Here is a 17,993-nt window from a genome sequence, read left to right as displayed (position 1 = left end):
CCGAAATATATATATATATATATATATATATATATATATATAAATGAATCATAATTTTTCCTTATGAAATGCAATATAATACTGTGAAATATAAAGAAAATTAAAGTATGCTGTTGAAAAGTATAATAAAAAATTTTTGAAATATTAAATATGAAATTGATTGAATATAACTAAAAACTGTGCGATTAAAAAAAAAATGCTGAAATATCTATTAAAGTAATTTTTTATTGAAATATTGACGAAATGATAATCAATTGAGATAGATTTTTAAATACATTTTTATCTTTAGTAAAATATTTCCATCGGGGTAATCCTGTTCGAAAAATTAATTTCCTAAAGGTAGAAACTTTCCTTTGAAAAGTAACTTGCTAAAAATATGACGAACTTCCTAAAAATACGGATCTTAAAGAAGTATCTAAGACAATTTAAGAAACAAGCTCTCCAATTTATGTCTTCCTAAAAGACTTCCTAAAAGTCCTCTATTTGACGCAAATGCAATAACGACGAACGTAACGAGGCGCGTAACGGATATGGTGGTGATCGCACTGCGAGCGAAATACGACGTCTTTTTGGGTTGCTGGGACGCAGGTGCACGACTGAAGAAATGCGATCTTCGTTGTGCAGCGTGAACACGGCTTTCAGCGCCCTGAGGACTCTGATTCCGACCGAGCCGGCGGACAGGAAGCTGTCGAAAATAGAGACCCTGAGGCTGGCGAGCAGTTACATCAGTCACTTGGATGCCATACTCATTGTGGGCGCGATAGATCAACCTTGCTCACGCCTCCTGGAGAACAGCGGCATTTGCTCCACGAGGCCGCAAGTGTGCACCTTTTGCTTGGCTATGCATAAAAGATACGTAAGTCGAAAACTCTAGCGGTTTACGTTTGGACTTGGTGTCTTGCCGGTTCCTCTCATGTAGTGGCGAACGTGAAATAGTTTTTCATCCCAAAGTACGTCTGTGTCAGCCCTCTCACGTAAAATAAAATAAACTGTACAAAATGTATAGAAATGTGTATATTATAGATATTTTTAATTACAATTGAAATAAATAAGATGATAATTCAATGTCTCTGTGTGTTAGTCACTTTCGGGAATTAATACTCCAAAAGACTTTTTATGTTTGAGCCATTTGTATATATATAATAATCACACAAGACATGTGTGTTCGATAATTAAAGCATAATTTTTTATATTTTTCTATCTCATATTTGCAGAGTTTTAATGTCTCTCAGGTAATCCCGGATTATTTACACGACGATACACCACCGTATATCTCTTTATGCCGACGAATGCGACATGTTTCAACTTAAACGTGAATGATGTTTAAACCAGAAAAAGTAACATTATAAACACACGCCTGTATATTTTCTTGTAAATATACTATTGCTTCATTAAATTCTATAATAATTCCGCGTTTGCTAAAAATCAAATAGAGATTATATAAAATATAAACTGTACAAAATAAAAATTTATATAAAAATATGATTTAAAAACCTACTTTTTAAATTTTTGATCGAGAAAAAATCGAAAAAATCCATGGAAAAATGGAAAAATTCGGGGTTTTTTCTATTTTTTGCATTCATCCGTAGAAAGAAATCTAAAAAAACGCAAAAAAATTGAAAAAACTTTAAAACTAGGGTATAAAATTATTAGTAGTCATCAGTTTTTGACGATAATCTATTTTGTCAGATAGCGATATACTTTCTGTTAAATCTAAACCGATGTACGCGTGATTTCAGCTTCAAACAATTGAAGTAACATTCAAATGTTCTGTCGCAATGAACAATTTCTTCACACCCCGTCCCCTCTCGATCGCACATGTCCAGACATTCGAGCGTCAAATCTGGCGGTAGTCAGCTACAACGTTGATCAAAAAAATGTCGCAGTTCCCCTGCAACTCGTAATCGTCAAATGATAATTCGCGATTTACGGGTTGAAGCGTCCTCCTTGACGAGCAACAATTATTCCGTCGAATTTTCCATCTGAGCTCGCAGCCGATCGAGTCGATAAATCGTTGTGCACAACGCGAAGAACGTCGAACAGGAAACAGCTAGGATCGTGACTTCGACTCGAGTAGTGAGGCGGTATCTTTGAGGCGTTCAGTCTCGCGTCGCCGACAATGCAGTGAGGAGGCGTGTTCTCGTTTTTCTTCCGCGTTTCTCGTTCGCTGTTCGTAGTTTACTGTTTTTTCATTCTTCGCGTTTCTTCGATTGCAAGCCTGTTTAGCGTCGTATCGAATGATGTCGCGTCGCATTGCTGATTACGTTCGTCGCGGATCGTCGCAAACGAATTAGGTGAGTTCAGTCCTCTTCGGGACGCTCGGCCGTTACGCCGCCGCCATTACATAAATAACAAAGAGAAACGCGATTCGTGGATTTGGTCGGTTAAATTTGTCGCGCGGTTGAATCCCTCGAAGCGTGTCGACGTTTGAAGCTCTCGATTACGCAGCCGTGCGCGTTATGACTCGGCTTCGTCGATTTCGTCGACGCTCCCGGAATCGCCAATCACGTCCGAAGAAACTCACGATCTCCCGTCACAAAGACGTTACGAGAGATCGCAATTTTTTTTTTTCACTAGCTGCCTCCAGTCGGGAACGCGCATCCCTGCGTTTATCTCAGCGAGTTTCACGTTTCGTCCCGACAATTCGATTCCTCCCGTCTTCGCCAGAACGGAACGAGAACCCGTCGGATCGGACCAGGACGCGAGAGAATTCAACGAGAACCGAGACGCAACATCGGGACCGGGTACGGAGCGCGCGAGCGCATTCTCACGGCGCATCGGGACGCGCGAGAGGCAGCATCCATCGGCGTTTACCTTATCCCGATAAGTTGCGCGCGCGCACTGTGCCTCGGGCCGCGCTCGGCGGCGCGCTGATTGGCCGTGCCAACCATAGAGCAGCACGGAGAGCCGCCGCGACGATTGCGAGACTCTCCGCGCGTCGCAGTACGTCGCTCCGCCGCTTTGGCGCTGCGCTCGGCCGGCGGCCATCTTGTAAGAGTGTCTCCTCCGTAGTGTTTGGAGGTTTCGCGAGACGGGACGGCAGCTAACTCCGCCGGAGGCTGGAAGTGCTGCTGAAGTGGTCGCAACGGTCCTTGGCAGTCCCTGGGCGTCCAGGTGACTTCGCGCGAAGCCAGGGTACCATCGAGCCGCCGGGACAGCCGCCAGCGGATCCTCCTGCGCGCCCGAATCCGTCGAAAGATGGTGAGTGCGCCCGCCTCAGTTAACACCCTCGTCGAGCCTAGATGTGTTGTCGCGAGCGCGCGACATTGCTGTTCGTCGTCGACGTCGACCATCGCGTCCTTGTCGTCGACCGCGAACGATCTCGCCGGTCCGCTCGCTGTCACTGCTACGTCCCGCACGGACGCGATCGCTTTAACCTGTACGCATTTAACACGGACTGGGCGAGGGAAGTCGTCGCGACAACGACGACTACGGAGGCGGTGGCGACGACAATGACGACGACGACAATAGGCAAAAGTGACGAGCGATACACCCCGCGTTCGAAAGCGACGTTCGCGCCAAGTATTCCCCCTTCCGCCTCGCCGTGCTTGCTTCCTCGGAGGCGATCTCACCTGACGATCTCTCTCGTGCGGCGCGCGACATAGAGCGATGTATATGTGGCCTGTGGCGCGCGTCGATCGTACACGGGGAAGCGGACTCGCACGGATGGCCGACGGTCACGGGGGGCGGCGTTCGATTTCTCCGGTCTGTCGGCGGGTAGGGAAGGGTAGGGAAGAGAGAAGGATCGCTTGTTGGTCGGGGATCTGTCAAAATTTTACGACGTTCGCGGCGTCGGGGAACACTGCGGGACCGGCGCGAGCTCGGCGGCACGGATTAACGACGAACACGGTAGTAATCCATACACGGCTGCTCGGTCGTCGTCGTCTTTCGTGTCCGTCGCCAGTAAACACTGGGAATCATTCTCGCGCGATTACGATGTCGGCAGCTAAATTCGCAGGTGAGAGATTATGAGAGAGAGAGAGAGAGAGAAATCGTGCTCAAGACGACGCACGCCGTATGTGTTGCCCGTTTGTTTGTGTCCGCGCTTTTGGCTGTCATATAGCCGTCAAGAAAGAGAAAGAAAGAGAGAGAGAGAGAGGGGGTGGGTGGGGACTGGTCTCGTCGTATAGCGCGCAGCGTCTCTTTCTCTCTTCCTCCCTCTTTTTCTCGCTCTGCCTTCCCCTCTCACGCTTGTACATACGTCGCGTGCTTCCGCGTAAATTCGCGTAGAACTGGAACGGCGAGCGACGACGTGTTGCCCCACCGGCTAGTCAATATTTTGTGTAGCGTAGCGTCGTCTCGCTCTCCTTCGCCTTCCGGATGCCGATCACGCAGCTGCGCGCGTTACGCCAGTCTTTCTCTACACGAAATCTATCACTCGCGACTCCCTTCGCTCTCACGACTCTTCGTCGTTGCAGGGGAAGAAATCTGGGGTAACCTCCGTGCGCTCGCTCAGGGTTGAATCGTCCGCGGCCGACGGGCGACGCGAGCTCGATGATATGCATCGAGATACGGTTGGTAATCAATTGATATCTTCGAGTAAAGTCTCTCTCTCCTCTCTCGCAATCGGATAGTTCCTAGAATGCTCGAGCTAGTGTCGCGCGCGCACCGCGACAGTGCCGAGCAGAAAATTGCGCAGGGCGAAGTTATCAAAGTCAATATTTTGCGGAGCGACAGAAGCAACGTTTTTACACTGCCGACACGTGCTGCTCGTGCGTCAACAAAAAAATGCCAGAGATACACGGATATTGTGGATATATGGTGTGTGTGTTTGTGTGTGATATCTATTATTTTATTAAAACAAATACTGTCTTCGGCGTGTCGCTTGAAATATTAATATCGCTTCGCGCACACTTACGCACCCCGTCACTCAGCAACTGTCGTGGCGACAATTGCGCGTCGAGTGATTTAACCGCCGCTACTAAATCTAATTCGGAGAGATTTAAGCTCTCTGAGAGCGCTCTCTCTCTCTCTCTCTCTCTCTCGTGAAAAGGAGAAAAAGGACGGTTGCGAGAGAGACGGCAGCAGCCTTTGGCACGTGTTATAAACGCACTTCTTCCGCCCGGCTAAGTCGAGATATTATGCATCATGGCTTGTAAATCCTCGCGGTTACATTCTGGCGTTGAGGAACCACGATGAAAATTTATACCATCATCGACACAGAAGGAAGATGGAACGAGATTCGCGTAGAGAGAGAGAGAGAGAGAGGGAGCGTAATTGAACGTGGTTATGAAAACGAAACAGAAACGGCGCGGCACGGAACATTTACATTCGCGAAGGACAAGGAAACATCGTGAGGCGCCGACCGACGCCGCACATCTTCCCCGCGTGTATATACATTTTCGCTTCGGTAGTTCATAATCAACGTTCCCGCTCGGCGAGAGCGCACGCACGACGCTCTTAATTAACGAACGCTGTTTACATGTGTATACAAATCATCGACAGCTACTTGCTTTCGGATATTTCCGCGACGAGATATGTCGGCGCCGGTTCTCAATCGAACGGTAGGCAGATAATACGCGTGATACGAAGCCGCGAGCGAGGCTCAGGGAGGCCAGGTCGAAGCTCCGTTCGGAGAAAGTTTTTTTTTTTCCCCCTCCCCCCACCCTCTTCTGAGCGAGCGAGCATATTGTCGAGCGGTGTCGAGCGCTTCCCGGTATTTCGCCGAGGGTAAACTCGCCTCGAAGGCCCGCTAGACGCAGAGAGAGTAGTCGTTCGGAGCGAACGACGAGATGCCCGGCGATCGGCGACGGCCGAGCGAGTGTACGTAAGAGAAATTCATAATTGGCTCGAGACATTAAGTTTAACAGTACTAATTAAACCGGTTCGACGTGCGATAATGGTGCCCGACGCTCCCCGAGGATCGCGAGAACGCGCCGCAGCCTCGGCGGCGCCAGTCGAACGCGTGAAATTGCGCGACGCAACGTCCGCGAGGACTCGCGGTCTTCGCTCGACCGGCGACATGTTCCTCGAAGGAGAGGATCTCGGGCGAGATAAGGGGATCGATTGTATGTGTGTCTCGAAACTTGATGAAAGTCGCAAAAGTGAGTTCTCGTTTGATCGAGGGTACACGGTTGTAGCGCGACAAAATTTTGTGTTGAATTCACGCTCAAATTGTTGCATTAATTTACACAAGATGAATATATTGAAAAGTAACATAATTACTGTGTGATTTAGTGACATAAATATAGCGAAAATTTACACAAACTTAAGGCGTTTAATCGACACCGAAGTGTAAAATGTGTTATTTTAATACCTAATATTGATACAACATAAAATGTTGAGGTAACTTAAAAACAATATGCTAAATTAACACACGGTTAAAAATTTAACGCAAATTTGAACAAGGACCGATTTTAACATAAGTACGAGATGTTTTTTTACTGTGTAAGTTTCATTATTATTAGAATTATCAGCTGTGCTCTTTTAAGAAACGGCGCACTTTTTTTTATCGCATTGAAATCAAATAAACTTTTTTCGATGCAGATCGGAATGCAGCCGATAGTCCNAGGGGGGGGGGGGGAGGTTGTTTTCGAAAAATAAGTTCTTTCATTGGACTATAATTTCACCCATTCACATTGGCCGCAGCATCGATTGCGTTCTAAAATGCATATAGAAAAAAGTGTTCTAACCATCTACGGAAAACTTCGGTAATGTCTTTCATTACCGGTTAAAGTATTTCGGCTCGGGTGCATCGTATTTATATATTTTTGTATTATGACTTTTGGTTTTGAAAAGAATCAGTAATTAGGTCACACTGAATGTAACATTAACAGTGTGTGTGTATGTGTGTGTATGCATTCCGTGTATATTTACTTTTTATTTATTTATAATTCTATGGTTTTAGAATGGCTTCTGTTTTACTATTTTTACTTCTATTCTTTTTTATCTTCGCATACATACGTGTTTTAAAATGCCGTACCGTGCCGTAACATATGATTTACAAACTAAAATAGAGATGACAAAAATGATACATTCAAGCGTTCGGAATTCGTGAAACTTAGTCTAACTTGCCTAATTTACATCTAAGTATATCTTGCTAATCATATTCAATGTGTACATTATTGTTGCATTTAATGTGACTGAATTGCCGATTTTTTATCAAAAAACCAACGGTCATAATACAAAAATATATAAATACGATGTACCCAAGTCGAAATACTGCCTATCTTAACCGGAAAGATGAGGAATATCGGATGGAGGGTATTGTCGGAGTCGTGTGATGTAAATATCTATATTTAGAACTTCAGTCTCCATAATATGTGATTAAAAATTCCTACTTCCTCTAGATATAATAAATATTTAGAGATTGTATTCCCCTCATTTATAATCTAAAGATAGTAACTCTAACTCGAAAAATGAAAACGCGATATATCTCGCTTGAGATACATCGTTCGACGAGTAATTTCGTGCCGGACGGCGTGCAACGGTGTTGCAGGGATGTAACGTTCTCGTATGGCCAAACGCACGTATTTATTCGCATTCCATGAAAATACACGGGAATTGAGGAAAGTCGGCGAATATACACAATCCTGAGTCCTTCGTCGTGCGCGGGACTCGCACGAGACGCAGTCCGTAAACGAGTGTAAGGCTTGCTTTGATTGTTTAGAGTTCGGCTTCGACCGGTGGTACGGAGGGGTCTAGTCCAGCCTCTAGCCCTGCCTCGGCCGCGAGTCTCACGATGGCTGCGCCGAAATACGGTACGCTGGTGCCTAATCGTATTTTCGTGGGTGGCATCTCGGCCAGCACCAGCGAAGCGGAACTCGCCCAACTCTTCTCGGCCTACGGCAACGTCAAGGCCACGAAAATTATCTCGGATCGCGCCGGTGTCTCCAAGGGTTACGGCTTCGTCACTTTCGAAACGGAGGAGGAAGCGAAGCGTCTTCAGCAAGAGGTTCGTGTCGCGCGATGTAGAACGATCGTCCGCTTCAGCGCGCGACGGCTGACGCCACTGAAGATGCCGAAGCGTTCTTTTTTTCTCTCCTTCTCCCCCCCTCCCTTCCTCCCTTTTCTACTACATTTATCCGCTCGTCGTTGCAGTCCGAATGCATCGTCCTGAGAGAGAGGAAGCTCAACATAGCGCCCGCGATCAAGAAGCAGCCCTTCAACAGATCTTTCGACGGTGGTTCCGGTTCGCCTCCTTCCGTGCCTACGAGTACTTACTATTATACGAACGGTATGGTGATCGTTAATTGCGCGCGCGCGAGACACGTGTTGCAACGCGTCGCGAACAATCGGCCGGAGCGTGTAGGAGACTGTATTTCTAATCGTTTCTCTCCCTCGTCTGCGCCTCACGGTGTGTATAGGTATGGGTCTCGCTTATCAGAACGGCATGACATTCTATAACACGGCAGCTCCTGCACCGGCAACTTCCATTGCTCCGCCGACGGACCCGGGAACGATTTATCAAGCTACCGGAGTGTTCGGTGAGCATTACCAACGACGTATTTTATTATATGTGTCCGCGCGTTTCTGCAACTGCTGAAAAATTCTCGTGACAGAGGAATGAGGATTTCTAATTACGGGGGGGGGGATAGATCTGGGATTTGAACTCGAGTATAATTATTCGCGCGTTTACTCGGAAGTCGGGACTAACTCGAAAGAGAGTAAACAGATCTCACATTTGTCATGGAGATTGTTATTCTTAAGGATAAATATTAACGCAAATCAGTTCGAATTTTTATTTGGATAGTTGTAGCACAAAATGAGTTTCTTAAGAATTCGTTGTAACCTGCACTATATATAGATTTAAATACGATCTCATTATTGGCGCAATTGCACGCAGATTGACCACTCGAAAGCTGAGATATTCGCAAGGATGACACTTTTTATACGTATTCCTTGAGGTTAATATCCTATCTTTAAATTCTATTTTTAATTTCTTCCACACCACAATTAGCATTTCAATGAAAAACTACTGGTGATATTAAGGACAAATATAGAGATATACAACAGTTTTAGAATTATTGACTATTTTGTTTTGAAAGTACAGCAGTATAAAATTCATAGCTTTATACGGGATTACCACAGGCCTGGAAAGCCGGGCAAAGTTATGGAAGTTTAAAATGTCAGGGAAAACTTGGAAAAGTCAAGGAAAGGTATAAAAAAAACTTGAGATCTTGAACTTTGCTCACAATTCCCTTAAATGCTCTGTACCGTATTCTTTCTTCCAATACTTGTTTATTTTTTGTTGGTCCGAATTTGCGTTCAGGATTATATTATGTTATATAAACTTTTAACTTTATGTTGCTTCTAATAATATATAAGCTACCTTCCTTGCAGTCTCAGCTAAACGTTAAAGTTTAAGATTACATGTTGCTCTTGGAAAGTTCTATTGTCTGGAAAACATGGCCAAGTCAGGGAATTTTAAAATTAATTCTTTATGACAACCCTGTTACAGTAATATTCGAAATACATACACATATGCAGATATTTAAATACTTATATATCTCTTTCTATTATCTGTGCATCTCTATTATGCGCAACTAATGCGTGAAAAATAGCATTAATAAGAAAATTAATATTATTTTCATATTTGTAATATTGTACATAAATATTTACCTCGACTTCGTTTTAAATTTACGTTTATTATTCAAGTAACGAAATAAACATACAGGAGCATATAATTTTGCTTGATAAATACTGAATTTATGAGTGTATACCCCTTTAATGCGCCACTGAAGATACGGCACTCTGCGACACAACTGTCTTAAATGACTATCCGATTTTTCTTACATTTAAATAGTCGATGGAGGCAACAAAATCACGAAAACACGTGTGCCCGATTGATATACAAACTTGTACGATCATAAGCCCGAGTGAACTTTTACCCAGAAGTGTATTAATAACCGCTGAGTAGCGGTAGGAACGCTCTTGAAGGCGAGCTCTCTTGACAATACAAACGCGGGCAGTTTTAATGCGGCACGTTTATTGTTGACTTTATGGTGACTGATAATCCAAATGTTATGTCTAGGTCCTCAAGCGGCTACCGGCCATCAGACGTTCGCTCCTGTGATGTATCCGTGCCCAGCGCCGGCGTCGTTGTATATGCCGCAGCAATACCAGTATTCGCCTATGCCGGTACGTAAAGAACAACCGACGGCTTATCAGCCGTTCTACTACACTTCTCTCTGCCCTCTTTGATCCTTCTCCCTTCATTTGGAAGAGCCTGCCGTCCTCCCTGGGTCCCTCACGTATACACGCGCACACGCACACATATAAATACTAGCATTAAGATCCTTTAACCGTCTTCTCTTTTTCTGTCTGTCTATCTATCTATCTATCTCGTCTCTGTATTTTGTATTTTTATTAAACGGTATATCGGTTGCGGTTTGACAGACAAACGGTCTGATGGGGGAAGCCATACCACCGGCGTTTCTACCCAACCCTCAGCAAATGCCTACTTACGTCCTTCTCGACGCTATACAGTATTGAGGTCTAAAGGTATATGGTCTATGCTAAGCGACTCGAGCATGCCGCTCGTCATCTCTCGAGCATCTTTCCCTTTTTTCTTTGTTGCCAAGCCTCCTCTCTCACACGGCCTGCCGATGCATGTTCTCGTTCAACGCCTTTTTTGTCTCACAAAAATCTGTGACTTGTGCTCTTTCTTTCTCTCTCCTCTCTCTCTCTCTCATACACACGTATTATTTCTCTTAATAATGATTTGTGATTAAGTGTTGCAACGTGAAGATGTTATTAAGGCGCTTTACCGACTTTATTTGCACTCTCGTACTCGGCATGACACCGTGTTTATTTCATTTCTCTCTCTTTCTCGCTCTTTCGCATCTTTGTTCGTCTCACCCTCCGACGACATCTGCTGTAGTAGTGCCAAGCGGTCTTCTCGCACGCGACGCGCGTTTACTGAAACGACACCTTCCCGCTGTTAATATTGTCGCGATAGATCTCCCCTCGAACGGAACTCTTCAGACGCTCGGGAGAATAGCGCGGAAATAGAATACATCGAAAACTCATCCTCCGCAGAGCATCCGTCGAGAAGCGTGTTTGTTGTACATAGGCATGTGCGCGCGGTATGGACTTAGAATGGCTTAATTTCGTATTTCTCTCTCTCAGTTTCTTCCTTCCGTCTCTTTCTTTCTCTCTCGCCCGCCCGCTCTTTCTATTTTTAATGTGAAATTCAAGTATATATACGTACGAGACAATAAGACGACGATTCACCTTGGACGTCGACCGTCAGTCAATAAATAGTTACGCCACGTAGTAATTAACGCTTCGTTCATCAGTGTAATCCTCGAGTGTGATTCGTCTCTCTCTCTTTCTTTTTCTCACACGCTGCGCTGCTCTTCCTTAACTTGGAATGATCTAGGAAATGACTACTACTTGATATATTGGGATACATTACACATACACACACACACATACGCGCGGGTTGAAGTGTACAGACTCGCTTGGCTTACATAGAATCATATTATGTGGACCTGTTATTCTCATTGTGAATGCGGCTGTTCTCGTAAACGTCAGTTTAAAGTTCATCGAAGTTGGAGTGATGTGTATCCTTCAGTTTGTATTTATAGAAAGGAATATCAGAGCCAGGTCAATTAACTTGAAAATCCCCCCCCCCCTCTCCCGGTGGAGCCAGATCGCCGCGTTACGCGGTTGATATCTTATTTATCGATCACCTCGATATATGAAACTTTTTTCGTGTGAAAAATTAATCAGATCCAAAACGTTACGGAGCGTCCGGGGAAACGCGAGTACTACTAGCACAATTGACGCGGCGATCGGCGACGTCGATTCTTTGCGGCGTGAACTTACGTTTAGGACAATTCACGAGAGAGTCTCGCGTGATTTCATGCGGGGGAAGGGGGAGTAAAAATAAACGGACGTGTTTCCACCACGGACACGCAAACTGTACGCGCGTATTCAGCGTTTTTTCAAAAGCTACACACAATTTAACGCCGTAAGAAAAGCAAACTGCGATTCGCCGAAAAACCGGTGTACCGTCTCGGCGAATTCAATTGTCCCCCTTCCTCGCAGGAATGGCCGGAAAATTCCAGTAAGGTGGATAAAACCATAAATTCCGGTCTTTACCGTCCCGGACTATTGTCCGATGGGATAAACTGGCAGAAACTATCAGAAGGATCAACGTGTGTGTGTAACACTAAAATATGTTTACGTAACTTTATGCACATTTAAAGACATTCTTGCTTTAATTAGCAGATCATATCGCTGTGGTTTAAAGAAAAATGAAACGAACGTAAATAGTGAAGTCGTTTTGTAACTCAAATTGATATGTGGAATATATTTTTAATAAAATAAAGGCTTCGGAAATGTAAATGTCACTAAATTTTATATCAGTTTTGAGTTTGACGAGAAAAACAATAATAAAAGATTATTACCGATATAGAGCTGGCTCGCGTTTGCATTTACTTTGACCTCGTTGCACTTTAAAAAATGCTGTTTTAGTTGTCGCGCTTTTGTACTAATTAATGTTCCACGAGCGATACGTATCTGCTTATCAACGTCATCAACAGAACAGGATACAAAGCAAGTCGGTACAGCGTCTTTGCGTCTTCCTCCTGATGCATTCTTCAAATTACTCACGTTATAACCGACTTCATCGTTAAACGACATACGTATATAATAATAACTTAACCGAACTGCGTGGAAAGATTCGTAGGAAATATGAACATGATCGCGCGCTTTTCACACTTGTTTTTCACACGCAAGATTGTTGCCGGGACTATAGGGCTCGCCTTGGATTGCCTATAATTAGAACATCTATAAAAAGAATTCTCTTTCTCCCTTTTATTTTACCGTTTTTAACAGAAAATACCAGTTTCACCGGTTTTCCTGGAAAATACCGGTTACTTACCACCGGCATGAGTTTTATCCAGAAAATCTGGAATTTTGCCAACCCCTCCGCCCCCCTTTTTTACGGAAACATGCGTCTTGCTTGAGCAAGACTATCGCGTACTCGGCATTCATGCTCGAACGCGAAGCACCGCCACCAGCGAGCGCACGAACGAATGGATACTCACCGCAACCTTGTGTTCTGTCTACAGTACGAAACATACTACGCAGGAGCAGCCGCCGCTGGGGCACCCCAATACTTGTACGCTACTGGCAGTTCGCAGAGCAACACGAGCGGTGGCGGCAATAATTCCGGCAGTGGCAATAATGGTACAGGAGCGACTAGCCCGCCGACGGCGGGCCCACCGCCGCCTCTCCCATCTCTGCCTCCTCCACCTCCGACGCACTTTTACGCTCCTGCTGCACCGCCCCCACATCATCATCCACCGGTGCCCGCGGGCCCGCATCCTCCCCCAGCACAGGTGGATCATCTGTACTACTCTTTTGCAGCTGGCCCACCGCCCCCGCCGCACGCACCTATGGGACTGACCGAGCAGCAGCTGTTGTTGTACGCTACGGACGCGTCGTGCCAGCAAACCACCACGTCTGACGGTCAGGCTGCTCCGCAGGAGGTGAGTTCCCCTCATCGTCCTCGGCGTTCCTATCACCCGTCGTCCTCGATTCTACGTCGACTTGCGTATTACGCGCCCTCGGCGATTCCGAGTCTCGTGGCTGTCAATGTCGGACACGAGTGCCCCTGGTGTTCGAGCTTGTCCGATTGTGCGCCTCCTCAGGTCGTCTCGACCAACGACATGTATCCGTAGACCGAGCATTCCGTCCGCGGGCAGGAGGGAGGAGAGGCCGGAAGTTGGCAGTTTAAGATGGAGTGAGGAGTTGATTTTTGCCAGTGTTATTTTCCTGCTCTGGCTTAGAGGTCTGTCGAGAGACGCGATAGGCGTTCTAAAACTATGTCAGCTGCTACGTAGAAGACGCATAAATTTGTCTTATTTAGATATAGCGTGTGCAAATAATTATTATCGAAGAAAATTGAATTTACAATATAACGTTATCGGGACTCGAGGTTCGGTTTAAGCGTGGAAGGTAGATTTCGTGTACGATTGGCTGAGAATACTCAGTACCTGCGTTACACGCTGAACAACTTTATCCTCTCACGAATAATATTAATACTGACGATATTAATATTCTAATGACACTATAACATCCGTGCTTTGCTTTTAATAAAGGCCTGTTAAATTTACTCTTCCATTGATTAAATAATTATTGCACATAGCGATATTTACTTAGCATAATACTTTATACATACACAGAGAAAAATTTCTTTGGATTTGATAAAATATCTTTAATTGAGACAAATTTATCTTTTGGAATGGAGCAAACACACGAATGTTTGATTTAAAAAAACGGGGTTGTTTGGTTTCTCAAACAATAAATATCTTTATATCAAATAACACCTTTTTGTTGTATTTTCATTTAAACATTGGAATAGTTGTCACAAACAATAAATTATTTGATAGAAATAACATCATGTTAGAAAAATGTTACAAAATTCCTTTGTGTTTTAGTGGAACAATATTTAATATACTGGGTATCTCAACAGGAGAATATATAAATATCTACTTTGTTTTTAATGATACGAGAAATGTTTAATGCATAATTTTTCAATCATTTCGAAGGAGGAACATCATGGAAGAAAAATCTTTTTAACGATCATTTTTTCGATTTTTTAATGTCTCCATATTTAAGCCCCCAAGATATTTAAGTGTTTCCCCTTATGGTGGGACACCTTGTACAATGAAATCAATTCTTTTTTATTGAAGACCAAAAATAATGTTTCTATTATTTTTTCTATCAAACGACATGGTTCACTCTAGTGAAATAACATCTTGATTCAAACAAAATGATGTTCGTTATTAAATTACATTATTTATATTAAGCAAACCCAAGCCAAACAAACACGTATGCTAAATCCAAACCTTTTTCTCTGTGTATGCAATTGTGTTGTGCATTCCACCGATTACTTTTGAACACTTTGCATATCGTGCCCCTCTAAATTTGCATACTAAACAACGCATCCTTGCGTTGAGCATTGCTTGTTAAAATCATTGAAAACGTTACGACGGGATGTGTTGGGTTTTAACAGACTCTCAAAGACAGAACGAGGCAGCAACGCTAGCAAAGCGACTTCTCACTGCCCCTTAAATCCTGCCATCTTCCGACTCGCCATCTTAGAGGTGCGGGAATGCTCGGTCCACGTGCAAACATCGTCGGTCTCGACGTTCGGTTTCGCGAACGTGGTCTCTGGTTTCTACGTACGTCGCTGTAGAATCGCGCATCTCGGGGCATCTCCCTTATCGATGCGCAGCGGTAACGGATGGCGTTGCTGGTCTCGCTATTAACGGGCGAACAATCGATGTTGGTTCCACTCGCTATGAGGATTTATTCGATCGGCGGCCGCCGGCGGGATTAAACCGGCCGAACGCGGCGTGCGCGATAATAAAAAGAGAACGAGGTCGTTTGTAAAATCGTTATGCGCGCGTAACCGAAAGATCCCCGGCCGCGATAGAGAACAGTCGTCGTTCCGTGTGACGCGCCCTTTCGGTCACACCGGGTGNTTCCTTTTTTTCTGCCTTCCCCCCCCCCCCACTCTCGTTCGAGCGCGCGTCCTATCGACACGGGCACAGCAGACGCGTGTCTTTCATCGAGAGCGGCAGCTATACTATTCAGTGCACTGAAATCGTAGGATTCACGTCCGACGGCGAGCCACTCGGAGCAACCGCACGGTGAGGCGCAGGCTGCCTCAGCCGCAACAACACCTCTGGTGTCCCTAATGCCCGTGAAATTCCCCGTGTCCGGTCGTTACGCTAATTACCAACCGATCGCGATACACACCGCCGCCGCCAATTTGCACGGCGCGCAAAACTGTTCGAGCGATTCCGACGACTGCACCGCCGCCAATGCGCCGATGCATTGCCGCACGATCGTCTACCACCCGGCCACCGTGTACATTCCACACGCACCGCCGCCTTACCACGGCGCCTCCGGCAACGCTAGCCTGCTGCCGACGCCGTACTCGGCGAGCTCGCCGCATCAGTCGTACGAGAACGCGAAGACGCACCACAGCAACTCGAGAGACGGCGGCGGTGGCGGCAAGTACACGGGGCTCACCGGCGGTCAAGGGGGCGGCTACGCGAAGGGGGGTCAACAGAATCACGGCTACCATCCGTTAACGCATCATCAGAAGTCGCAGCAGGGCGGTTCGCACAATCACAACAACAACAACAATGGCAAGTGTAGTGGCAACGGGGCGGCGGACGGGTCACACAAATACCAGACGATATCGATGTCGTCGCGATTACCAATCCCGTACAATAATAAGAGAACGGCTGGGTCGAACGTGGGCTCGCCGGCGGCCTGCTTCCTCAAGTCCGGCGGCGGCGGCGGCGGCGGTTNTACGGGTCGGCCGCGCACAGGGTCAATCTCACGGCGTCCAACTACGGCGGCAAGCCGGTGGCTAACTACGTGAACGCGTCGTCCGGCTACGAGCAGCACGCTGCGAACGGGCGCAAGAGCTACGACGACCAGACGACCTACTACGAGATCGGCAAGTCGATGAGTGGCTCTTACGGTCGCAAGGGCATGTCGAACAACAACGGCTACAGAGGAGGCGGCCGGTTGGACACGTACGCGAGTGACAGCAACGGTCGACCTAACGACGTCGGCTACGACGCCGCTTCGCAAACGGCGGACGGCGTCGCCGGTACGACGCTACCCGCTCACCTGTCTTCGGCCAACAACGCGGATACTCAGGAGAAGCCGGCGGCGAGCCCACCGCCAGCCCCCTATTCACCCATGACACGGCCCCTTCCTACTATCTCACCACCCACCCCCCAGGTCCAGTTTTACACCACACCGACTCAGACCCGTTACCAACAATCCTCGTCCATGTCCCCGTCCCAAACGCCCCTCGGCGGTCAACAGCAGCGCGGCCGCTACTCGGTCGCCCAGACGTTATCGTCCGCCAATCGGAAGCCGTCCGACAAGTACTCGAGCACCGGCTCGCAGACGATGCTGCGGCAGCCCAAATACAAGGTGAACGGTATAATGCAGCCGACGACGACGACGCCGGCGGTCAAGCTCAACGACGACAGCCTGGGAGGCGCCGGCGACGGCCCGGCCAACAGGATGCCGATAACGCCGCCCGGCACTCCGCGCGGCCATCCGGCTGCCGGCGATCAGATGAGCGATCAATTGAGCGATACGTGCCATCAAATGCAGGCGCTGACTCTGTAGGACGCTTCCCCCCGCCATTTCTTTCGCGTCTTCGCCCTCTTTGTTGTCTTTTTATCGAGAGAGTATGTTATCTTAGAAGAGCGGAGAATGAGAGAGAGAGAGAGAGAGAGAGAGACCATGCGCGACCTAAAGCGACGGCTACAAACTGTGAAAACAGATGCGACACATACACCCATGCATGCACACACAACACACTCGCTCATAAAAGCATACGCAGGCACACACATGAAACACATGCAAACACGCTACGGTATAATATCCTCTGGTGATCTCAGACCCAACATGCGATACGGTAACTAGAAGACGTTCGCTGTAGAAAAACGAAACCTTTCCCCGGTTCTTGATCGCGATAACTAGCCGATCTGTGACGAGTGACTCTTACGGACCTGCACACGTGTGAACGCGATCACGGCTACGAATATTGTTAATTGTTACATGGTGGTTGATGAAGAGAGGGACGGAGAAAGAGAGAGAAAGAGAGGGAAAGAGAGAGACGGATGTACCTATTGTTGTAAAATCTTCGCGCGAGTTGAAGTGATCTTCAAGTGGGAAGTGCGTGGAAGAAAATTAAGAGAGAAATGAAACTTCAGTCTCTTAATAGGTACATAATACGCGCAGGTACGATGCGTCGTTTACATACACCTACATTATATATTACATACTACGCATAATATTACATACTACTACAGTATCCGATGTTATATGCGTGATAGGCTCGACAAACCATGAATCTCGCGAGCAAGGCTAGATTAGTTAGCAAAAGATAGAACCGAGAAACAAACGAAGAAAAAAATGAAGAAAACAAATAACGTTGTTATCGTACAAAGACGAGCGATTTTGTCATGTGTTCAAAAGAAAAAAAAACAAACAAA

The 17,993-nt window shown here is 46.3% G+C and overlaps 2 protein-coding genes across 2 annotated transcripts in view; both read left to right on the top strand.

Moving 5' to 3' along the window:
• LOC106747879 (basic helix-loop-helix transcription factor scleraxis-like) overlaps window positions 1-1,072 on the top strand; it is a 1,965-nt gene extending 893 nt beyond the window's left edge. Inside the window, exon 2 of the mRNA XM_014625861.1 lies at window positions 625-1,072. Within this exon, the coding sequence (XP_014481347.1) occupies window positions 625-874 (250 nt within the window). The 3' untranslated portion in view covers window positions 875-1,072. The remainder of the gene's footprint in view (window positions 1-624) is intronic.
• A 1,903-nt stretch (window positions 1,073-2,975) lies between these two features.
• LOC106747858 (trithorax group protein osa-like) lies at window positions 2,976-17,993 on the top strand. Its single transcript, XM_014625822.1, is given in 8 exon segments — window positions 2,976-3,201; window positions 7,610-7,894; window positions 8,041-8,176; window positions 8,307-8,426; window positions 9,974-10,080; window positions 13,023-13,442; window positions 15,572-16,277; window positions 16,280-17,993. Coding segments are annotated over 8 exon segments (2,619 nt in total). The 5' UTR covers window positions 2,976-3,198; the 3' UTR covers window positions 17,122-17,993.

The sequence above is a fragment of the Dinoponera quadriceps genome, unplaced genomic scaffold (assembly GCF_001313825.1).
Source record: "Dinoponera quadriceps isolate SergipeBrazil2010 unplaced genomic scaffold, ASM131382v1 scaffold2392, whole genome shotgun sequence".
Taxonomy (NCBI): Eukaryota; Metazoa; Arthropoda; class Insecta; order Hymenoptera; family Formicidae; genus Dinoponera; species Dinoponera quadriceps.
The sequence above is the reverse complement of the archived record's forward strand: the minus strand, read 5'-3'. Positions and strand labels throughout refer to the sequence as shown.